This window comes from Barbus barbus, assembly GCF_936440315.1.
Source record: "Barbus barbus genome assembly, chromosome: 28".
Classification (NCBI taxonomy): domain Eukaryota; kingdom Metazoa; phylum Chordata; class Actinopteri; order Cypriniformes; family Cyprinidae; genus Barbus; species Barbus barbus.
In genome coordinates, this window is record NC_136756.1 from 17,953,567 (window position 1) to 17,975,703 (window position 22,137).

At 36.8% G+C, this 22,137-nt stretch overlaps 2 protein-coding genes across 3 annotated transcripts in view; both read right to left on the reverse strand.

Annotated features, from left to right (window-relative positions):
- Positions 1–22,137, reverse strand: part of LOC306848531 (guanine nucleotide-binding protein G(i) subunit alpha-3-like) — a 41,204-nt gene that overhangs the window by 2,008 nt on the left and 17,059 nt on the right. Inside the window, exons 1-8 of one of the 2 annotated variants that reach the window (XM_079383138.1) lie at positions 12,555–13,175; positions 7,528–7,570; positions 6,414–6,555; positions 5,566–5,723; positions 2,317–2,445; positions 2,091–2,220; positions 1,435–1,588; positions 123–333 (exon numbers count right to left, since the gene is read on the reverse strand). In XM_079383138.1, coding sequence (XP_079239264.1) covers positions 143–333; positions 1,435–1,588; positions 2,091–2,220; positions 2,317–2,445; positions 5,566–5,723; positions 6,414–6,555; positions 7,528–7,570; positions 12,555–12,672 — 1,065 coding nt within the window. In that variant the 5' untranslated portion in view covers positions 12,673–13,175 and the 3' untranslated portion in view covers positions 123–142. Of the gene's footprint in view, positions 1–122; positions 334–1,434; positions 1,589–2,090; positions 2,221–2,316; positions 2,446–5,565; positions 5,724–6,413; positions 6,556–7,527; positions 7,571–12,554; positions 13,176–22,137 lie in introns of those variants that run through there. The other variant, XM_079383139.1, reaches the window with a different exon arrangement.
- LOC306848593 (G-protein coupled receptor 61-like) lies at positions 17,545–18,954 on the reverse strand (the record flags this gene model as incomplete). The annotated part of the gene is made up of 1 exon (XM_079383235.1): positions 17,545–18,954. One exon carries the CDS (start codon positions 18,952–18,954, stop codon positions 17,545–17,547), a length of 1,410 nt encoding a protein of 469 aa, XP_079239361.1.

The following is a 22,137-nucleotide window of genomic DNA, read 5'->3' on the forward strand; positions in this document are numbered from 1 at the left end:
AATAATGAATCATAACTTTAGTGTGAAAATATGTGCACAGATAAATATGCACACTGTGAAAACGCTCCACTGTGTTCTTTACATTCTGTCCTGTAGGCACTTTTCTCTTTCGCTGCACTTACCTCAGCAGACAGATGATGCTTCAATAGAGGCCACACTCTATGAGGTTATTCTTGATGATGACATCAGTGACCGCATCAAACACAAACTGTACGTTCTTGGTGTCTGTGGCACAAGTGAAGTGTGTGTAGATCTCCTTTGTGTCCTTTCTTCTGTTCAGATCCTCAAACTGGCACTGGATGTATGCTGCTGCCTCCTCGTATGTATTTGTTCCTGAACGTCACACAACAAAGATGAGTGTAAGATTTGTGTGATTTTCAATACCGTTCCAAAGTTTGGGGTAAAAGATATTTATTTATTTATTTTACTTTTACTCAGCAAGGATGCATTAAATTGATCAAAAGTGACAGTAAAGATATTTAAATCTGCAGTCTGTAAATTTTGCCTCTTTGTCACCATCTCTGTTTGAAAAACTGCAATTGCAGCTGTTTGCGGAATTATCTTGCTTGCGTGGTTTGTGCGCCGGCATGTGTGTCAATCTGTCAGTCACCACACCGGTGTGGATATTTACTGTACTTCGCAATCACAGATTCTAGCCTACATCTTGGAATATGTGACCCAAATAAGATTTTTCACCGTATACTGTCATCTGAACAAGTAACAAGTCTGCCATGTTTGTTCTGACCAACTGAGGAAAAAAAGCATAAAAAAATGAAGTGAGGCAAAAGTTTCTACTTATGGTCCAGCCCATTGGCAAAATAAACTGTGCCACTTTTCATACATGAATGAGTTTAATGAAATAAGCTGAGGACAAACCAACATCTGTAAATGTACTTGTGTTTAAAATATAAAGACCAAGAGAGACATTAAAACATCTCCAAACCGAAAAGACTTTCTCCTAGCCCTGAAGGATGACGACTAGCAGACACAAAACAGAGTTTTTTCCACAGTGCTTAGAAAACGAATAGCTCCCCTCTTCTGATAGGCTGTTCAAACTTAACCTCACATAGTCCCTACTTAATTTTATAACTTTTTATAAACAAGCAATAACTCATGCACTCTGCCTTTTGCCCTAAAGCCTCTACCAATATAATGATGCTTGAGTAAAATTATGACTTACTGATTATCTGCAGATCCATCTAATTTTAGACATGATTTAAATAGTTCATGTTTTCCGGGACTGAACCAAAAAACAGATCAAGTTATCAGGAATAATACAAGTATTGTTGCATATACTGTCCTGAAACAAACCTCTTCCTGAGTGTGCATCATCATTCACCACATATAAATTCAGTGTTTAAGTGCAAACTACCAATGTCTGCATGTTATTTAAACCACTAAATATCCCTTCACTCATAAGGACAATATTCTCACCAGAGTATTCTGGGTAGCATATCGTAAGTGGACTCCTTTTGATCTTCTCCTCGAACAGATCCTTCTTATTGAGGAAGAGAATGATGGATGTGTCTGTGAACCATTTGTTGTTGCAGATGCTGTCAAAAAGCTTCATGCTCTCATGCATACGGTTCTGTGGACACATAGAGATCACCACATGACTAATGTTTAACATTTGTTTGCACATTGTTTGGTTTGACAAGTGAGAGCTGAGATTTTCAAAAACTACATATGAAAAAAAGAAATAAACCCAGAGCCGCAATAGAATCAAGGGTTAATTCCTTCTAACATTGTGCATATTGACTCCACTGAAAATCAATATGCAACCTCAAATCATCCTTGTATGGAAAAATAGTCAGTGTATTTTAAGAAATTAGGTCTCATGAGGAAACTATGCGCCTTTTCCAGGAGCTATGATGAAATCACTTTAACACAACCAGGACAAATGGAACATCCCCAGTGGAGCTGAAATACTAAGATCTGGAAGTAGCTTTTCTCAGCGATTATAATATTTGACTATATTTTCATGAATCCATCATATCAAATGAATTGGCCCCATGATCTTGTTAACAGACTAGTTTGCCATTCTGATTTAGTTCTATAGGGCTCACTTCAGGATGATGAAGGAAACTCACCATCTCTTCATCCTCAGCTAGCACCAGGTCATAGTCGCTGAGCGCCACGCAGAAGATAATAGCAGTGACGCCTTCAAAACAATGGATCCATTTCTTCCGTTCTGAACGCTGGCCACCAACATCAAACATCCTGTGCAGACACAAGCAGTTTACAGTGATCAGGACATAGAAAGAAAGAGAGAAAGAAAGAGAAATAAAGAAGAAAAAAAGAGAGAAAGGCACTTACTTGAAGTAGAGCTCTTTGAAGGTGAAGTGTGTTTCTACAATGCCAGTGGTCTTGACTCGAGTCCTCAGCACATCTTGTTGAGTGGGCATGTAGGTGGGCTGGGATATCCTATCTAGATCGTTCAGATAGCTGGACAAGAGAAAAAAAGTGGACTGAGCATTTTGATTGAAACCATTTTAAAAACAACAGTGAAAATGTCAGGATGATTTAAAGAGCATTTAGAAGAACATTGTAAAAACCAAATCAAAACCTGTTTATTTTCTCTGGGAGTTAATATGACTACCACATTATCATGCAGTGTCTATTACGTGAACAGTCCCAGCAGTTGGAAGGAACATATTTAAAAAGGTTGCACCTGTTCTGAGATCTGCATGAATATTTAATATATTTTTATGTTTTTTGGAGCAACCACCCTTTTTTATTAATTTAAGAGAAGACGTAACATAAAAACAAACACCATCATTTAAAAGTGTGGGGTCAGTAAGATCCGTGAGAAAATGTTTTTGAAAGAAGTTATTTATGCTCATCAAGGCTGCATTTATTTGATCATAAATACAGTAAAAAGAGTAATGTTGTGAAATATTCCCATTTAAAATAACTAATAGACACCGGCAAGGGATAGTAGTAGCTTTTTATTTAATTTTTTCATTGATATGTTTATTATTGAAATGTTGTTGTTATATGCATGTGTTAATTTTATTTAATTTCTTTATTTTCTTAAATATGTGGGTAGATAGTATTTATAGAGTTGTAACTTTTTAGTTTTAGTTACTTTTTCTTATTTGTAAGTCGCTTTGGACAAAAGCGTCTGCTAAATGACAAAAGTAAAAAAGTAAAGAGTGTAAAGACCATCGACTCTACCGTGCGACTCCACCGGGCAGGGACACCGGCAAGGGATAGTAGTAGCTTTTTATTTAATTTTTTCATTGATATGTTTATTATTGAAATGTTGTTGTTATATGCATGTGTTAATTTTATTTAATTTCTTTATTTTCTTAAATATGTGGGTAGATAGTATTTATAGAGTTGTAACTTTTTAGTTTTAGTTACTTTTTCTTATTTGTAAGTCGCTTTGGACAAAAGCGTCTGCTAAATGACAAAAGTAAAAAGTAAGTAAAGTAAAATAACTGTTTTCAATTTTAATATATTTTAAAATGTTTTTCCCGTTATCGAAAGGCTAAATTTTCAGCAGCCATTACTCACAGTTGTACCACTTAATATGTCTGTGGAAACTAGTGCTGTCAAAAGATTAATTGCGATTAATCGCATGATTTGCTTCCAAAATAATAGTTTTTGTTTACATAACATATCTGTGTGTACTGTGTATATTTATTATGTATATATAAATACACACACATGCATGCATATATTTCAGAAAATATGTCACAAATACATGTAAATATTTTCAAAATATATGCTGTATGTGTGTGTCTTTATCATGGAGTGTAAAAAAGATGGACGAAGAAAAGTGAAGCTGCCATTGTCCCAATAGGGGACGCGGCCATATTGCGCTGATTTAGGACCAGAGTCTGCGCAGTAGAGAGCGAAGTGGAGCCGCGTCCCGCCCACACTCCCGTCGATCGATCGCAAACACACACCCCTGACCCTCTTTAAATTTTATAGCATCACTTAACTAACTAAAACCAAACTTATTTAAAAAACGAACACTTGAACTTACAACGGTGAGATAAAATCTACATAAAATGACAAAAACCATCTTTGAAAACAAAATATTTGAAGTGAAATTGAATTATTTAGTTTGTCTCACGTCCCATTAGATTACATGGAGTGCGCAGGGTTTATGACTTATACTGGGACCAGCCACCTGGGGGCGATCCAGACGCGATGGCTTCACTTTTGAGGATTAGTGTGGTACACTTGGTCTTTATATATACATAATAAATATACACAGTACACACAAATATATTACGTAAACAAAAACCTTTATTTTGGATGCGATTAATCGCGATTAATCGTTTGACAGCACTAGTGGAAACCAGGATATATTATCTTCTTTGATGAATAGAAAGTTCAAATGAAAAGCATTTTTTAAATATATTTTTGCAAATATCTTACTTTTGATCAATTTATTGTGTCCTCGCAATGGCAACAAACTTTTGAACTGAAGTGTATCTTTTCTGCTAATATTAGGAATACCAAATGATTATGGTGGTGAATCTTTCCCATTCAGGAAACCAAAAAATCTCCATATTGGATCCTGTGACTCCATTGAGTGTTTTAAAACTCATTTGAAGACGGATCTTTACTCTTTTGCATATAACTGTCCTTAGATGCATTGAAATGGATAGTGATGTTTTTTATTGTATATGTGTAAAAATTGTTTTGTATTTTGGGTGTGCAAAGCACCTTTGTCAACCTGCATGTGTCATTTTTAAATGCGCTATAGAAATAAATACTGATTGACTGATTGGTGGGGAGGGGGTGCAAAAATGAGAATCACTGCAATACAGGCCTGATGTTACCAAAGCACTGCTGTTGCAAAAATATAGATGTTTTCATCACAACAACCCCCCTTCTGATTTTGCTATATCACAGAGCACAAAGCTTCTCTCTCACTAGAAAATTCAGCTCTATAGTTCTGCTGCATCAAAGCATGAGTTCACTGAGAGGAAAGAACTTCGCTCTTGATTATTATCAATGGAAACATTCTTAGTGGCTACCAAAGCTGAAAACAGAGCGAAAGAATGACTGTAACATGGAAAAATCTGAGGAAAAAAATGTTGTGCAATTCAGAAAGCCACAAATTTCCCCCCAGTCAATGAGCTGGAATCTACCAGGTAAAAAATGGAGATGGTCCTCACTGCAGAACACAAGATCCAGGGGGCGTGGTTGGATCTAGATCCAACTTCTCCCACCTTACATATACCTAAACCTACCCGTCTCCACCCACTGATCCCTAAACCCACCCATCTCCACCCCTAAACCTACCAATCTCCACCCCCTAGATGTGGATCCAACCCCACCCCCTGGATCTTTGTTCTGCAGTGAGGGGCTACTGAAAAAATGCTGAACACGTTTGCACAAGCAAGATGGATCTTGGTCAGCCGTACAACCGTGCCTCGACCTGAATCTTTTCCATTTAGGAAACCAAAAACCAATTTCTTGTTAATCAATCACTTCAAACAAAAGCATGATTCTCTGGAGACAAATTATGATACAATAAACCAAATGTACTGAAAGTAAAAATAATATTTGCTAAAGTTAAACCAAATACTCAAGTGCACTTACTAGGCTGCTGAATCATTGAGCTGATACTCTCGTGATCTGACGAAACACGTCTGCACTCCTTCATCCTTCCACAGCCGGCGGATGACCCCGGAGAGCTCAGGGGCCATGACTCCTTCCTCTGCAGTGCCGGCGAGCACAAAGAGCTGCCGAGCATCGTCCTGATTTTAAACAGAACAACATTAGAAGATAGTCTGAAAACTGGTCTCCATTAATGCTACTATGACACAAGACAAGCTGTCAGTCAATTTCAGTTGTAGAGTTTGTTATCTATGAATCGTCAAACCAATCTCACATGAATCTTTTTGACTGATTTATTCAAATATACATCATAAGTTCATGACTGAAGCTACACTAGCTGTGCTAGATGTTTATTTTTGTGTGGTAGCAGTTAGAAATACATTGTTAAATTTACAGTTAATTTATTTTTTATTTCTATTATTTTCTTGTACTCAATTCAGGAATAATATTTCTTTCTGAATTGAAAAAAATATTTATCGTGTCCATCAAAAATGTTTCCTTCATGGCATTTCTTATATCTCTTCTTATATCTGTTATCTTTTATATCCTATTTATTTCTATGTATATTGCTGAATATAATATCATTCTTCCTTGTTAATTTGGTGAAAATCATTGTGGGAAAACATCACAGGATTCTCAGTGCATTTAGAAGTGGTGACCAATTATCGTGGTACATAGTGTCATGATTTTATAAATGATCCGATATACTTTTGTTCTGGGAAGGCTGAAAAAGTGGTTGACCAGTGGGTGAATTTTATAGGCAACACTGTACTCAAATTCCAGCACTACACAGTCTAGATGAGAGAAGTGTTTTTATTTATTTATCTTACCGCTCTTGCAGGATCCCCAAAGTCGATCTTTAAGCGGCCCATGGCCCTGATAATGGCAATGATGGACTGAATAGTGTTGCTATAAACCACGACTTTATACTGCTTGCACTCCTCATCTGAGTAGCCATCTTCATGAATGATCCTTAAGTAAAACAAATCAGATAAGGACATCTACTGCACATCAAACAAAACAATTAAATCAACAAAATCCAATAATAACTGCCAGTAATGTTCCCTCTAAGCTCTGTGAACAGGCGGCCTTGATGATGAATTCTAATGGTGGTGCTGCACAAACTAAAAAATTCAGTTCAAGAAGTAAATAAATGGGGAAAAATTTTATTTGAATGTTTATATATGTTCTGATAATTTTATATAACAAATTATGTACGTGTGCGTGTTTGTGAGTTCACACATACATACAGATATATACATATGGTATACACACACACACACACACACACACACAAACAAACAAACAGAAATCACTGTATAATATATACATATAAATTGTATATACTATTAATATAACAATATACAATATAATATTAACAGCAATATATATATAATAGAATAACAATAATAATTATAACATTTTATAGATATACTTAAAATATTATATACAATGACTTATTTATTTTGATAATAGTGTAATAGTAAAATATTATTTTAGTAGGCTTATTTTAGTATAATAGTAGGCTATAATAGTATTATATATAAAAATTATGAACCAGAATTTTACTGTGTGTGTGTGTATGTATATATATAAGAATAATTATACATATATTATATATGTATAATTATTAACTAAAACTATACTAAATATATTTATATTGCATATAATATGCATGCACATATGCACATAAGTTTATGTACAATATAAATCCATACAATGTAAAATAATACAATATGCAATTAATAATTATGAAATCAAATAAATAATTATGTGCAATATAATTCTTTTACCATTATACTGTATATCATGGTGGCCGAAAAGTGTGCCCAAATGTTTTGCACAGTGAGAACAAAAAGTAGAGGGAACATTGACTACCAGTCTCATTCGTGCATATCAGCATAAAGAAAATTAAAAGATTAAAAAAAAAATCAAAACACTCACTTCATTTGCTTAACTATTGTGCTCTTCCCTGATTCCCCAGCACCTAAAAGAGCACAAACAACACAGAATGTTGTTGATGAGGTTGATATGGCAAATCGATAAATGCAGTTTATTTGCCTGACCCCAAACATCACACGCTCAGGAGAAGGTCTGCATTAGATGAATAGAAGCTTTCAACCTCTGCCTCCCACATCACAAGCCCAGCATGAGCTGCAGAACGAGCTCTCTATTTTGGGTTGTGCTTGCCATACGGTGAGATTAAATGCCCTGAAGATGAAAGATTTGTCTGATGTTAGTTCCCCCAGCCGAAGTGTTTGTGAGGAACTTGAGGTGAACTTTTTTTAACCAAGTCAAATGACTCACTTAAATGGCTTATTAACTAACACACCATAAAAAGATGTTTGTACAAACATGAGCAAACAGGCCAGTGGACACATGGCGTGTATGTAATCCAATGCTTTACTTCTCAGCTGACAAGTGAAATGAATATTAGCATAGTTTACATAACAGTTTACATTAATATGCTATTTAGTAGGTATCGCATTACATTTTTAGCACATTTTTTATATGGAGTAACCTACAAATCACTTTTACATACCTACATTTTTCTATTAAAATGAATAAGACTTGAATTAAAAACATCCTTTGGCTTGCCATTCTGGTAAAAAAATTCAGTCCAGTAACAGTTGGTCAACTGTTCAATCTTCAGGATTTTTTGTGCCGACGGTTACATGCAGCAAATTTACTGTAGGACACATTAAGGGTTAGATCAATAATGTCTGCTTCTGAGGTGTGGTTTGCTGCCATATTAGCCCAAATTTATGGCATTGTGAAGGAATAACTGTGGGTCTTGGGGGCTAGAGAATCATGTGGAAAATTTCTTCTGAGAGTCTTGAACCACAGGCATGCTGCAGCTGAGAGTGAGATGGCCAAAACATTCTGCCACGTCTGATGAGGCCTTGGCACAAGTAAAAGGTCAATGAGTTATCAATGGTTGAGCCAAACAAAGTTTTCACGAAAATCAGGTCTGGAATTGCCAAACAGATTGAGAACACACAAACCTATTGACCTTTCCACCAGTGTACAGTTGAGCAAGCCGGATGTGGGTTAGTCATTTTTTTAAAAGGAGCAGTTCACCCAAAAAAGTTGAATCAGTTCAATTTGTGCATGAATCATTAAAATTAATATTCTGTCATTATTTCCTCATCCTCAAGTTGTTTTAATCCTGTATGAGTTTCTTTCTTCTGTTGAACACAAAATAAGTTATTTAGAAGAATGTGGTTCCCATTGACTTCCATAGTACTGAAAAAGTACTAAAGTAGTCAGTGAGGAGCAGAAACTGTTTGGTTACCCATACTCTTCAAAATATCTTCTTTCAAGTTATACAGGGAAAAAAAAATGCACAGGTTTGAAACAACTTAAGGGGGAGTAAATGATGACAAAATTTTCATTTTTGGCTGAACTATCCCTTTAAGTCTTGCATGAACTGGATAAAATGATTCACTAAAGACACTCATTTGCATACTGGAAGTAAAATCAGCAATACAAATCTGACAACAATAGTATAGATTTTGCTTTGGATCAAATATATAAAGTTTACTGTATATTATTGCAAAAATGTTAAAAAAACTGTTACATGTGTTACAAAGTAAAATAAACAAGCAGCTGGTCTACATGAATGATTCAATCAATCAATCAACAAATAAACCACCCATTTGGAGGTTCTCATTGTGAGAGCACTGATTAAGGATCAATGTAATCATTCATTTCACACAAACTGGGTCCCAGATCAGAACTTCCACACTTTATCCTAATAACCACAGCTCTGCATTTACAGCCACTTGAGAGAGAGCCACAGCCACACATGGCCTGGATGCTGTCCGAGCATCAGGTCTTGCACTGGTTCTGTGCGGCACAGCCAAGATCTCCACATACACATCTGTGAACGTTTGAATGGGTGTGTGAATGACTTACTCCGACTGTAATTATACAGTTAGCTGCAGTGTCATGTGCAGTGTGGTTAAGATGGCCACTTTTATCAACCCCAGCTGAGCAGAGCCATGCTTTATGATTTATATCTTTTTTTCTTCAGCTATTTATTTTTGATTTTCAATAGTGCATGTTTACATTGAACAGTGAGCTGACCCTTGAGGACAAACCCCCTACCGAGCAATATCCTCATGTGGGATAATCATGGTGCTATCAAATGGAAATTTCTAATTTTCTAATTTTACATTGAGAAATCATCCCTCGGCTGACAAGCAAAAAGTTTCTTTCAGAAACCGACAGTTAAATGGAGAGTTCAAATCAAAAATGTTTTTCTGTGGAAGACAAAAGGATTTTTTTTAACAGATAGTGGCATTCATGTGAGTTCAACTCATAAATATGATCTTTCCACAATGTCGTAATTACAAGTGGGAAACTCTGAACTTTCTGAAAGACAAGAGTTTCAGATTTGGGGGCTTGTCAGTGTCAGGAACACAATCTGTATTGATGCTAAATTTGTTGTTTAATGAATTTTTTCATTTAAAATAAAACTTATTACGTGTTACATGTACACAATTTGAATGTATTACACAATTATGATCAAATATATAAAGATTAAATTTAAATGTCAAACTTAAAAAATGAAAAACACATCTGATGCACATTCCTCACTCATCATCTTATTCTGACTAAAGTGACATGAATGCACCAGGCGTCTTATGACTTCCCAACTCGAGAATATGAAGTTCCTTGGAGAACTTGAACACATCAAATGCGAGAAAAATATTAAGTGTGCTAAGGTGCTACAACACCTTTCAAACACTAAAATAAATAAATAAATAATAATAATAGTAATAATAATAATAAACTAAATTAATTAATTTCATGATTTCTGCATAGTCTTTAGAAAGCAAAAAATGAAAAGGTTTTTTTTTTTCTTTCTTCATTACTGATGTAAAACAGACAACGATCTTCAGTGACATGAAGTCATATCGAGTTTTGGGGTTTTTTGTCCTTGACAGGTGTGGTCACTATAAACTGTTGATATAAGAAAAAGAGCAGAAGTGAGAAGACTCAATAAACAATTTTCAGTTAAACAATTTTAATAGTTTTAGTTTTTGTTCTAGTTAATGATAACACTGATATATAACTGTTGTGGAATGAAAAGAGATTAACAACAGTGGCCTTTCTTTTCTCTGTGGAACATAAAAAAGGATATTTTTAGACATGTCTCCATGTTTTTTGTTAATAAAATTGAAGTCAATAGGCTCCAATGTAGTTTGGTTCCTACTTTTCTTCAAAATATCTTCTTTTGTGTTCTGCAGAAGACAGAAAGTCGTACAGGTTTGAAAAAACATAAGGGTGAGTACAGAATTTTCATTTTTTGGGTGGAGTACCCCTTTAAACAGCCCACTTGAATTGCAGTTCAGCCAGAAGTAATAGTAGAGTCATCATAGCCTCTGAATCTGCTGATGTCAGGAGAATCACAGAGAACACAAAGAAAAAGCCACAAGTGAGTTCCCACAATGTGATTAAGCTTAGAGCTCATTGTTCAATGCTAATTACAACTCATCCATAGTCAACTCTGCCAGACAGATGCAATCCTCTTGCCTACAGGGATGTAGCCACGCTGTCTAATCTCACCAGTAGTATTAAAACAGCAAGATCATATAAAAATAATCAGTAATTCAGGATGACCGGCTAGTTCACCATGATCGCTCAGGCCACAGGAGTTGGTCTTCGTCCAGCTGTAATCTCAGAACTCGCCGTCCTCGGACAGTTCTTTCAGAGCGGCTTTTATTTATGAACTGCATTCTGTGTTTAACAGAGCATGTAATATTCGGCTCATTGAAATGCTCGCCCCACTTCCAGCATACCGTGGGTTTCCACATCCAGACTAAAAAGCCAACCCCCTCCCCTTCCAACATGCCCCAATGCCCGATTTAAATGCCAAGAAGGGAAGGGTTTCATAACTTGATTTTTATGCACACAAATGTTGATCCACTGAAAGGAATGCTGTCTTGGATATGCATGTCTAATCTGTCTGAAACATTACATAAGAATTTGACAACATCACCAACAAAGTTGCTGATTATAACTGATTGTGTAATCTACTGCTATAGTTTTAACCTGTTTTGACAGAGAACCTGGATGTAGAAGAATATCACAGTCCAAAGGAATACAATCCCACACAGAAATCACAGATGTCATTCCATATTTGACCACTCCTTAATAAACCACCTCTCTGTCACAAGGCACTTGCTACTTTATGAGAATATCTATCTATGTTCATTTATTCAGCACTTTTTTTCAAAGCAACCCATAAATAATACAAACAGACGCAATTAACACAACAAAATGGATCAAAACATTACATTTAAAAATATCTACCTGTAGTTAGGGTGCTTTTGTCTCTAAAATTTCTGAATCCAGAAACAAACAGACAGACAAAACACCAGTATTTTGTCACTCTAAAGGTCCAAATCAGCTATTATCTCTTGCATTCCACCATGCGATGATAGCTGGAATACTGCCAAAATCACACCATTGCTTTCCACTGTTCTGCTGTGAGTGTGTGGGTTTGCTTCTCATGTCACACAGAGCAACCTAATGCTGTAGGTTAAATATGGTAATAAAATGTGATGCTCACTGGATGTTTTGGGACACTGGGGGAGGATTACCAAGGAGAAACATGTTTTGACAGCACACTGAGCCAAGACTAGTACAAACAGAACACATTCTGAATCCACTTTATAATTTAGTCGACAGGTTTGCATAACGTTCAACGACAGGTTGTCGATCTTTTTCAGCCTATTGCAGCTGAATGCTTAAGTTTAATTGCTGCCTTAAATTTTAACATGACAATCTGCAGTGAAAAGTTCACTTTTTGGACCACTTTGCATTACTGAAGACAATCGACATGCGCGAAAACGATTCGTAAAAGAAAAAAAAAGACAGAAAAACTACATAGGTACACACTGTATCCACAAAACAGCATGCATTTGCGTTTTTAAACATTAGGAAAGTCTACTGTATCATACCGAGCAGCAGTAGTTTGACTTCTCTGGATGCTTTCTCTCCGTCCTCTCGCAGGTTCCGATCAATCATCTTACTCCTCTCCATCGCTGCTTTATCTTCAGCACTTAACGTGCAACCCATTTTGCAAAACCTTTATACAACGATTAATAAGAACCTTTAAAACTGGACGTTGTTGAAATGTTCCTTCAGCTTGAAGAATAACGAAGCCAAGGAGAGAAAATGCGTTGGCAGGTTCTCACGAGATGATGCCAGCGTATGAAAACAGATACTTTAAACCATTAAAACGACGGTTCTTGTAACACCAAGCCTAAACGGGACTGCGATCCACCGAAACTACATTGGCTGGGACAGAGCAAAGGATCCAGAACCAGAAACCCAGATGAACAATGTTTCCGTGACTTAAAAAGTTTCCACTGCTGAGATTCTGTGGTCTGCTGTGAACACCAATTTATGATTTTTCACGCAAAAACGGTATCCAAGACTGTATCCATAACATGTAGCTAAATGTCTTGAAGTGGATCACAGTTAGAGCTGTTAAGGAATCGGTGTTTTTGAATGAATCTTTTAAATGAACGAATCGTTCTCGTTCACTTCCATGCACTGACTCACATGATTCGTTTGCTGAAGCGCGTGACTGACGTCCGAACCATCAGAACCAAATATACGTCTTATTGGTTGGATCTACTGAACGAACACGCCTTTCTCCAAACGAGTCAGTTTTGAGTCTGAACGACAGTCGGAGCGGCACTAATCGAGGCTGATTTGGTTTGTGAACAAGTAAAACTTAAACTTAGACATCTCGTTCTCGAAGTAAGATTTGATTATTATTGTGTAAAATGACTGATTACAATTAAAATACCGTTGGAGCGTTAATAAAACAGTTTTTGTAACAAATTGTAATGAAAGATTTTAATAAAAGCTCGAATCGGTTGAATAATGATTCGCTCATAACCCAGTAAAAAGGCACTTGTCGCCACTTTTGCTGCAGTAAGGATCACTGAACGAATCGGAATCGACTCACCGGGATAAACCTACGGTGAAATTTGGACAAAATCGAATTTATTTATTTTTAAAACATTTTTTGTGTTAAGAAATGCTTCCAGGAGTTTAGGCCTTTGAGAGAAACGAAGGGTCTATACAAGAGAGCTCTGCATAACATTTTGATTATTTAGGATAGTTTCAATATGGCTTTTGTTAAAAATTGTTTCTTAAGCATTTTTAAATACAAACTGCCATGTCATCTCAGTGTATGTTTACAGACGGAGATACAAACTTCTGCATTCTTTGTGATGCAGCAGGTTATGATAAGGGTCTTTTGCTCATGAACGCACTCCCTGAGCCAGAGAAATGTCATAGAGGATAAGTTACCATGGAAACACCAAGTCCCACAGTGGTTGAGAATAAAGCCTGTGTTCCGCCACTGAATCACAGCTGAGCGGAGTCTGGATTTGTTTAGTCTCACTGTGGATCTCGGACTTAAGAACAGGAATTTTCCTTTACCTGCCATTAAGTGCGATATACGGGTACTTTCACACAGAGACAGGTCCCAAAAGTAGCGGAATTACTTTAAACATATAGAAACATTTTTAAGTCCATTTGAACTGGCGGAACCCTCAATTAATCCTTCACCGCTGCATAAGATCACATGAAATCAGCCCATACTCATTATTTATTCATCTGATACCACCTGTTGAGTTTATCTCTGTAATTTATAACGTTTTATAACGCAATTTATATATGCATACAGATTTCAACATTTCATACTCCCATTGCTTCTACTGTTGATCAATCGAGGCATATACTTTGACAATATAGCAAATAGTGTTTAGAAACTTTGATTAATTTTTTCATAGATTTAAATGCAGTTTATTTTGATTGTAATGAAGTCATTATCTTTTGTGAATCTAAAACAGCTATTGAAAACTCTCTGGGTTGAGCGGACGCACAAACTGATCTCTAATCAGCGGCGAGGAGCAACCTCCCCCAGTGCTGCAAATGAATTCACAAAGATCTCAACACCTTCATCTCTCAGCAGAGCTAAAAGGTCAGGTTGTTTGAACTTCACCACTAGGGGCCTCCCTCTTACTTCCAAACATCAAAGTACACTGATGGCAGTCGCACTGATGTGTGTTTGTGTACATGAGTGTGTGTCTACACTACTGTTTGTGTGCATGATGTGAATATATATATACTGTAGGGGAATGTTTGGGGAGGAGAAGAGAGATATATTGTTATATTTGAAACAAATAAAAGATAAATGATACATGTCACTTTTGATCAATTTAATATACCCTTTAATAAAAGCATTATTTTTTCACCGTGTATATAAAAGATTATATCTCAATTGCTTTTGTGTTTTTATTTATATTTTAGTTGCTTTCAAATGTTACTTTTTTGACCCAGTATACTTCTCTCCTCTCCGTTTTAACAAAACAGTTAGCAGCAGTAATGCCATTATAATGGAAAATTATAGAAACCGTGTCTTTACTGCCTTTCATCTCAAACGCTCGAAATAGCAACCACCAAAATAGCAACCACCGAATTTGGTTATATGGAAATTAACTTTATTTTTGTATTCTGCTCATTCTGCTTATTGCAAAACATAGCAGGGCTCACACTGCAGGAACGTATGCTAGGTTTACCTGTAAACAAAAGGCCATTAACACGAGATGAGTCTTCTCTGCATCACAAGAACAAGGAAGAAACACCACAGCATATTTTAATAATGCAGAAGACTGTTGAGAATATCATGTTGTTATAAACTTTTTGCATTCCTCAAAGTATTACCATGCATGTCCAGATTTTTTTCTGTACCATGCCCACAAAACATTTTAGTGATACATCAAAATTTAGTCTGGACAGCTTTAATATTTTGATGATATAAAATAAGGAATATATGTATCCATATCTTGTCTCAAACTCATTTGAAGAAATTTTGCATATGCAACTGTTCGGTTTTTGAACTGGCTGATATCTCTGTCTGGACTTTTTTATGGTCCCTGCAGTGAGGAGAGAGATATTGTCACGGTGCACACAAGAGGAGGATACAGGAACACGCAGACTAGGAGTAAACTCAAAATAACAGCCTGTAATGACTCCAAACAAGGCAGGGCAAGACAAGGCAAGGCTGACACAGACAGGAACAACGGGGAGTGACGAGTAGACTAGATAACACGAAACTGAACAGGCAGGAATTTAAATACACAGGCTAATTACACAAACACAGCTAGAACAGAATGAACTAATAATCACATTAAACAAGGACAGGAAACAAACCAAATAAGGAAACATGAGGCGGGAACACGTGACACACACGACAGAGGACTGACAGATATGAAGTGCCATTATTTTCCACTGATGATTCAGATCTGATGTGAAACTTGCTAATGAGTGAAATACCGCAGGTGTAGTACAATCTTCTTTACATGTAAGAAATTAAAAGAAAAAAAAAAAAAAATAATAATAATAGCAGTGTTGCCAGAGTTGGGAGTGCCATAGAAGTACAAAATCTAAAAGGACGTCTGTAGTGGCACATGTTTGCAGCTGACCCGATTGTTAACATTTTGACAGAGATTATCTGATTGTCCCTCGCCATTTTGTGGATCAGGTGCCTGAGCAAATCCAAGGCCCTGGGGTGGAAGCCGCCATCTTCATGTCACAAGGTGTGGAAAATGTGACTGAATAAACCAAGGCAGTTTTTACTCTCTGTAAACACACTTCACTTTTTTTTCCAATCCGAGATTGAATCTCTTTACGGATGATTAGCAAGGCTTGCTGTATGAATGTGCATCTTGATGAATTTTCTGAACTTTTCCAATTTGGAGAATTTATCACATTTTGCTAGGGTTGTTCTTTTGCATTGTTTCATTCCTTCATTGTTCAGATGACCAGAATAACACAACTCAGTGTGTAAACGCTCTTAATGTGAGTTGTTTTTTTGGATTGGTTTGAATATACACTACCATTCAATAGTTTGGGGAAGGGGGGTTGAGAAATTAATACTTTTATTTAACAAAAATGCATTAAATTGATCAAAAGCGTCAGTAAAGACATTTATGATGTTACAGAATAAAATTCTATTTCAAATAAATGCTGTTATTTCAAATCAAGGAATCCTGAAAACAAATGACAGTTTCCACAAAAATACTACTGTTTTCTATTTGAAATCAAATAATCATTTGGTGCTCATCACAGAAATAATCACAGGAACTAATTATATTTTAAAATATATAATATTATATATATTACAAAATATATATTTCTCAATATGAATGTTTTAACAAATAATTGAAGTTTTGTTGAGCATAATAGATTTTTTTCAAAAACATTGTAAATGTCCCCAAACTTTTAAACAGTAGTAAAATAGAAAGGGTAAAAGCCCTTGTACACCACAACCACCACAGACTATATGTGTTTCAATGTTTTTAATTCATTTTTGAGGGGAAAAAAATAACAAAATTATTATTTTTTTCTTCAAAATATGACATTGCTGACGGCCATAATTTTACAGCAACTAAAGAATTAGAATCTACCCACCACACAAACAACATTGGTTCAATATTAGTGCATGCTCCAAATTTTGTTGTTACAACAATACTTAGTTATTAACCAATTTTATACTCATTTATTGTCTGAATTAACGTTAGGAGCATTATAAATTTGTAACATCGACCACTTGCGGTTCATACCGCTTTTTGAATACAGATTCCACGTCACAATGTTGCTTCCATGTTACATTGTTCGGACAAATGTCGCTGAATCTATGTAAATACGTTTCTGTCTAGTGGTAATGTGCTGGAATGAGGTCATTTCATCAGTCCAACATCAGTTTCATCAAAACAAAAAAATATGCTTTGGGTATGACAGAAACCTACCAACCAAAAGTTTCAAACAAGCTATGTACAAATTTGTTGGCAGAGTATAAAAAGATCCAATGGTAAAACATAGCAACAATATATGGTACATTAAATATAGATTTCACATCTGAAAATATCAACCATGAAGTTCCGATTTTGTCTTGATACAATTGTCTGATATATTAAGGTCATTCATGTGTTGGTGCTCTATGAACTCCGAGGTCTCCTCCATGATCTGGCCAGGAATGTGGAAGTCAACAGATGGCCTGTGGAGCTCGGTGGAGAGAGGATTGTCCTCTTCCTGTTGAGGGATGGAGATGCTTTGGGAATTCCTTGGCCGCATATTGCAACCTGTGCCCTGAAGAAACTGGAAAAAGTTCTCCTCAATAGAAGCCTCTCGACTGGGCAGCTGTTCTTCTTCACCAGGACGCCCCCACTTAAAAACAAAGGCCAGGTTTCTGGCCAGCTCTTCCCTGATCTGCCGATTCAGACAGCCGTAGAAAAAAGGATTGGAGGTGAAGCAGAAGTACCCGATCCAGGTGAACACGTCCTCCAGTTGGGCCATGCGTGCAAGGGATTCGTGAGAGGATGGCATGATGGCGCAGTACAGGTGGAAGGAGAAATAAGGCAGCCAGCACCCGAGGAACTGACCTCCTACGGCGACTAGGACCACCGCAGCCTTGCCCCCGCTGAAAGTCCTCTGAGGGGTGGTCCGAGCTCCGCTGAGGCTGGCCGCCATGCTGGACCGGCTGCTCAGAGATTCAGAGCGTGGCCGGGGAGTCTCCATCCACGTGGGGACTGGCCCTTGCTGCATGGCGGCCACTCTGGCCACCTTAAACATGTTGCAGTACACCACAAAGATGATGAGGACTGGACACAGGAAGTACATGAGAGTAAAAAGGACCATGAACACCAGCTGTTGTGGTCCTTCCTCCATCCAATGGAGCAAGCAGCACTTTGGTTCAACGATTTTCCCCATAACTTTCCCCAGAGCCATTCCCGGCTCCTCTCTATCGAGCGCCCAGCCGAGTAAAGGGAACGCGGACATGAGGATGGCTTTGATCCATATTCCAATCAGAACTGAAACCACCAACCCCACAGTCATTTTCACCTCGTAGCGCATGGGATGAACGACGTAGTAGTACCTCTCAACGTTGATGGCCGAGATAGTGAGGATAGCAGCACTGATCAGTCCCACGCTCAGACACAGGTAACCCTGACAAAGAGCCTTGTTGAAAAAGCCCTGACCTGACAGCATACCCAGAGGCATTAACACCAGGGCCGCGATGAGGTCCACCAGGCAGAGATGGAAGACGAACACAAATTTACGTAGTCGTGGCGTCCTGGCGATGACTGTCATTACGGCTAAGTTGCCCACTATAGCCAATATGTCCATCAGGAGCATGGTGCATAGGCCAAGCGTCTGGAGGAGGTGTTCATCTCTGGGCTCGCTCAGTCCTGAGGCGTTAGGCTGGGTTGCGTTCGGACGCCAAGAGGTGGTGTGGTTGATGTTCCACAGTGTGTTGTAGGCGGTTGTATGCTCCATGAGAGGATGGAATGAGGATTGTGGGCGGAGGTGATTCTCATGGGACTATCACCCATCCTCCCCTGCTGAAGAGTGGGATCCAGCAGTACCGTTCGATGGGGGAGTTCTGTTGGCGTTACGACATGCTGGTAGAGGTCGGACTCTGGAGTTGGGGCTGATTAGGGTCGCAATGTCCAGTTTCATCTTCAAATATTCACCTCTGTAATGCCTGGAGCTCCACTGCGCTCAAAGTCCAGCAGCTCCAAATGAGACATGATGGAACTGTGAAGAGACAATAATGTTAGCAAACAACTTTTAAGGAATAAGCTATGTTAGTGCTGGACAAAATTACTGACTTATTCCGATTAATTATGATATTAATTTAAACAAACTTGATATCTATTCTATCTAATCCTAAAACGGTCACCACGAAAAAGGAAATTATATTTTACTCAAGTTTGCAGTCCAAATTGAATGTGGTAAGATGTGTTTAGTTGTCCTCACGGGTAACAAGAAATAACAATCCAGTTCACAAACAAATTACTTTCTTGAACTGTTTCAATTAAAAACATTCAATCAAAAACATACAGGACAACTAGTATAGTCCAATTCTCAAACAACTTACTCTCATTAGCTGGTCTAGGGTTGGGTGATATTCCAAAATCTTATATCATGAAATGAGTAATTTTATTTCATGATAGCAATATATATCATAATATAGTTATTTTATCAAAGTTTTTTGATATCATAATTTAATAATTTGAAAGTGAAAACCTCACAAAAAACTACTACTAGCCTAAAAAAAAAAAAAAACAAGCTCACTGAAGACAGTCAGCGATTAAATAAGAATGAGAAAATAATTACAATTAATAGGACAAAAAAAACTACAGTAGAACAAATAAATAAGAAATTCTACATATCTAAATATGTCTTTCTTCTTATTAAAGCTACAAAAGTGATTTAGTCAAGAGCAGTTAGAAATTTTCTCATTCGAATTTTGATATTTAATTAACATGAATGACAGACAGCAGGAATATTAGACTGCTGTCACTTTAAGAGCTGCCTGGATCAAATATACTTTTACACATGTGTTTTCTTCCTCAGTTTGCTTTCACTTAAGTCCTAAATTGTGTCTGCCCCTATATCAGCCACCCCTAGTGGGCTAGTCTTTTTAATAAATCATTTAAAAAAGAATAAAAATGAAGAGTTACTGTTTGAATCAACCTGATGTATCCTTCATTAAATTAACGTACTGAATCCATCAAAGCAGTTATTAAAGCCACAATAAGTTAGCTGCATTATCATACATTCATATGTAAGTAAAACAGATTATTATAACTAAAATATATGCCCACATGAAGTGGAATCAAATCAAATTGAATCAACACTATGAGAATCAAATTCAATAATGAAATCTTCACACAAACATACAGTATGTGCATGAAACACACCCTTCAAAATCCTTTACACTGTTGGCAATCATGTGCTCTGTGTTTATGGTCATAACCTCACCTTGCACACTACCTCACATGCATCATTTCTCAATTTTCAATATCATATTTAACTGTAAAAACACTGGACCAGCTTTGTTTCTCCACATCATCAATCCATCCAGTTTTTCTCTGAGGGCACAAACTCTCCCTTGTGATACAATGTGGTCAGTGTTGTGACAAGAGCTCAAAAGCATCTCTAATTCAGCTATAAACTGTTGTTTTAGGACATACATCTCTGTAAGCATATAGACTGTTTTCTGCCCAAGGCTTGTGACCACAATGATCTTATGGTTAACTGATTGTAATAGTGAAGGGAAGGGACTGTTATGTACCTGGAAGGTATCACAGCTGTGGTTTGGCTAGAAAAAAAGCAGTTAGAAGCAGAGCTACAGTGGCATGATTATCCACATGACTATGATGAGCTTGATTGTGATGATAATAGTGATAACGTTTGGCCCTTCTTCTTCATCATAAGGTTTGGGTGCTTTAGAAATTATTTAATAAGTTACCATTAAAAAAAATACTAATACTCAAAATAGTTGGGTATTTGGAGTTAAAGGGACAGTTAATCCAAGCCATCATTTACTCACCCTTGTGTTGTTCCAAACCTGTATGACTTTCTTTCTTCTGTGGAACACAAAGATATTTGTCAACTCGACCCCATTGACTTTCATTGTATGCACAAAAATACAGAGACATGTTTCAAAATGTCTTCTTTTGTGTTCCACAGAACAATCAAACAGGTTTTGAACAAAATGAGTAAATAATAGACTTTTCAATTTTGGGTGAACTACCTCTTAAAGTGAATACAGCACTAAACATCATCCACCGAATAATAATTACTAAAACGTACTTCAACAAAAGGCATAAAAAGAATGAAAAAACAACTTTTTGATCGGAGATGAAGGGGCTCAATGACACAATAGTAATTGGTGAGCTCAATACCTTTCCAGATAACCTCTTGGGATTTAACCTGTGATGTTTACATAACTAGGCCAGAAGCTTTAGGATACCGCTAGGCCAGGATTTTTAGTTGTGCTAGGCAATCCAGCACTGTTAAAAGTGAATACAGGAAGTTATTACCTTAAAGGTGAAATGTAATTTGTGGTTAAAATACTTCCTTCTGTCACAGTTAAATGTGCACAAACTTTCACAAAAAGGCTCTTTCACAAAATACAAGCACAGTTATAATTGAGCTTCAGCAAGCCTTCGAGTGTACTGTCCATGACAGAAAGCTTTTTTAACACACATGAAGCATCCTCTTTGTCTTTCTGAGCAAGTGCACACTTCCAAAGTTAGAGAGTTCACCTAAATATGCAAATTGTTCATATATCTTTCACCTTCATTTCGTTTCTAACCTGTAGGACTGACTTTCTTCTGTGGAACAAGATAAGAGCTGTCTCTTTATTATATTCAATGGAAGTAAACAAAACAGTTTGGTTACCAACATTCTCCAGAATATCTTCTTTTTATGTTACGCAAAACAAAGAAATTCATACAGGTTTGAAATGACATTAACATGAGTAAGTGATGGCAGAATTTCAATTTTTGCAGATTTGGTGCTGAAGAAACATTTATTTGAAATAGAAGTATTTCATTAACATGATAAATGTTTTTACAGTCACTTCTGAAAAAAAATTATTGCATTATTGCATCTTTTCTTTAAAAATAATTATATTACTAACCCCAGCTTTGAATGTGAACATTCTAT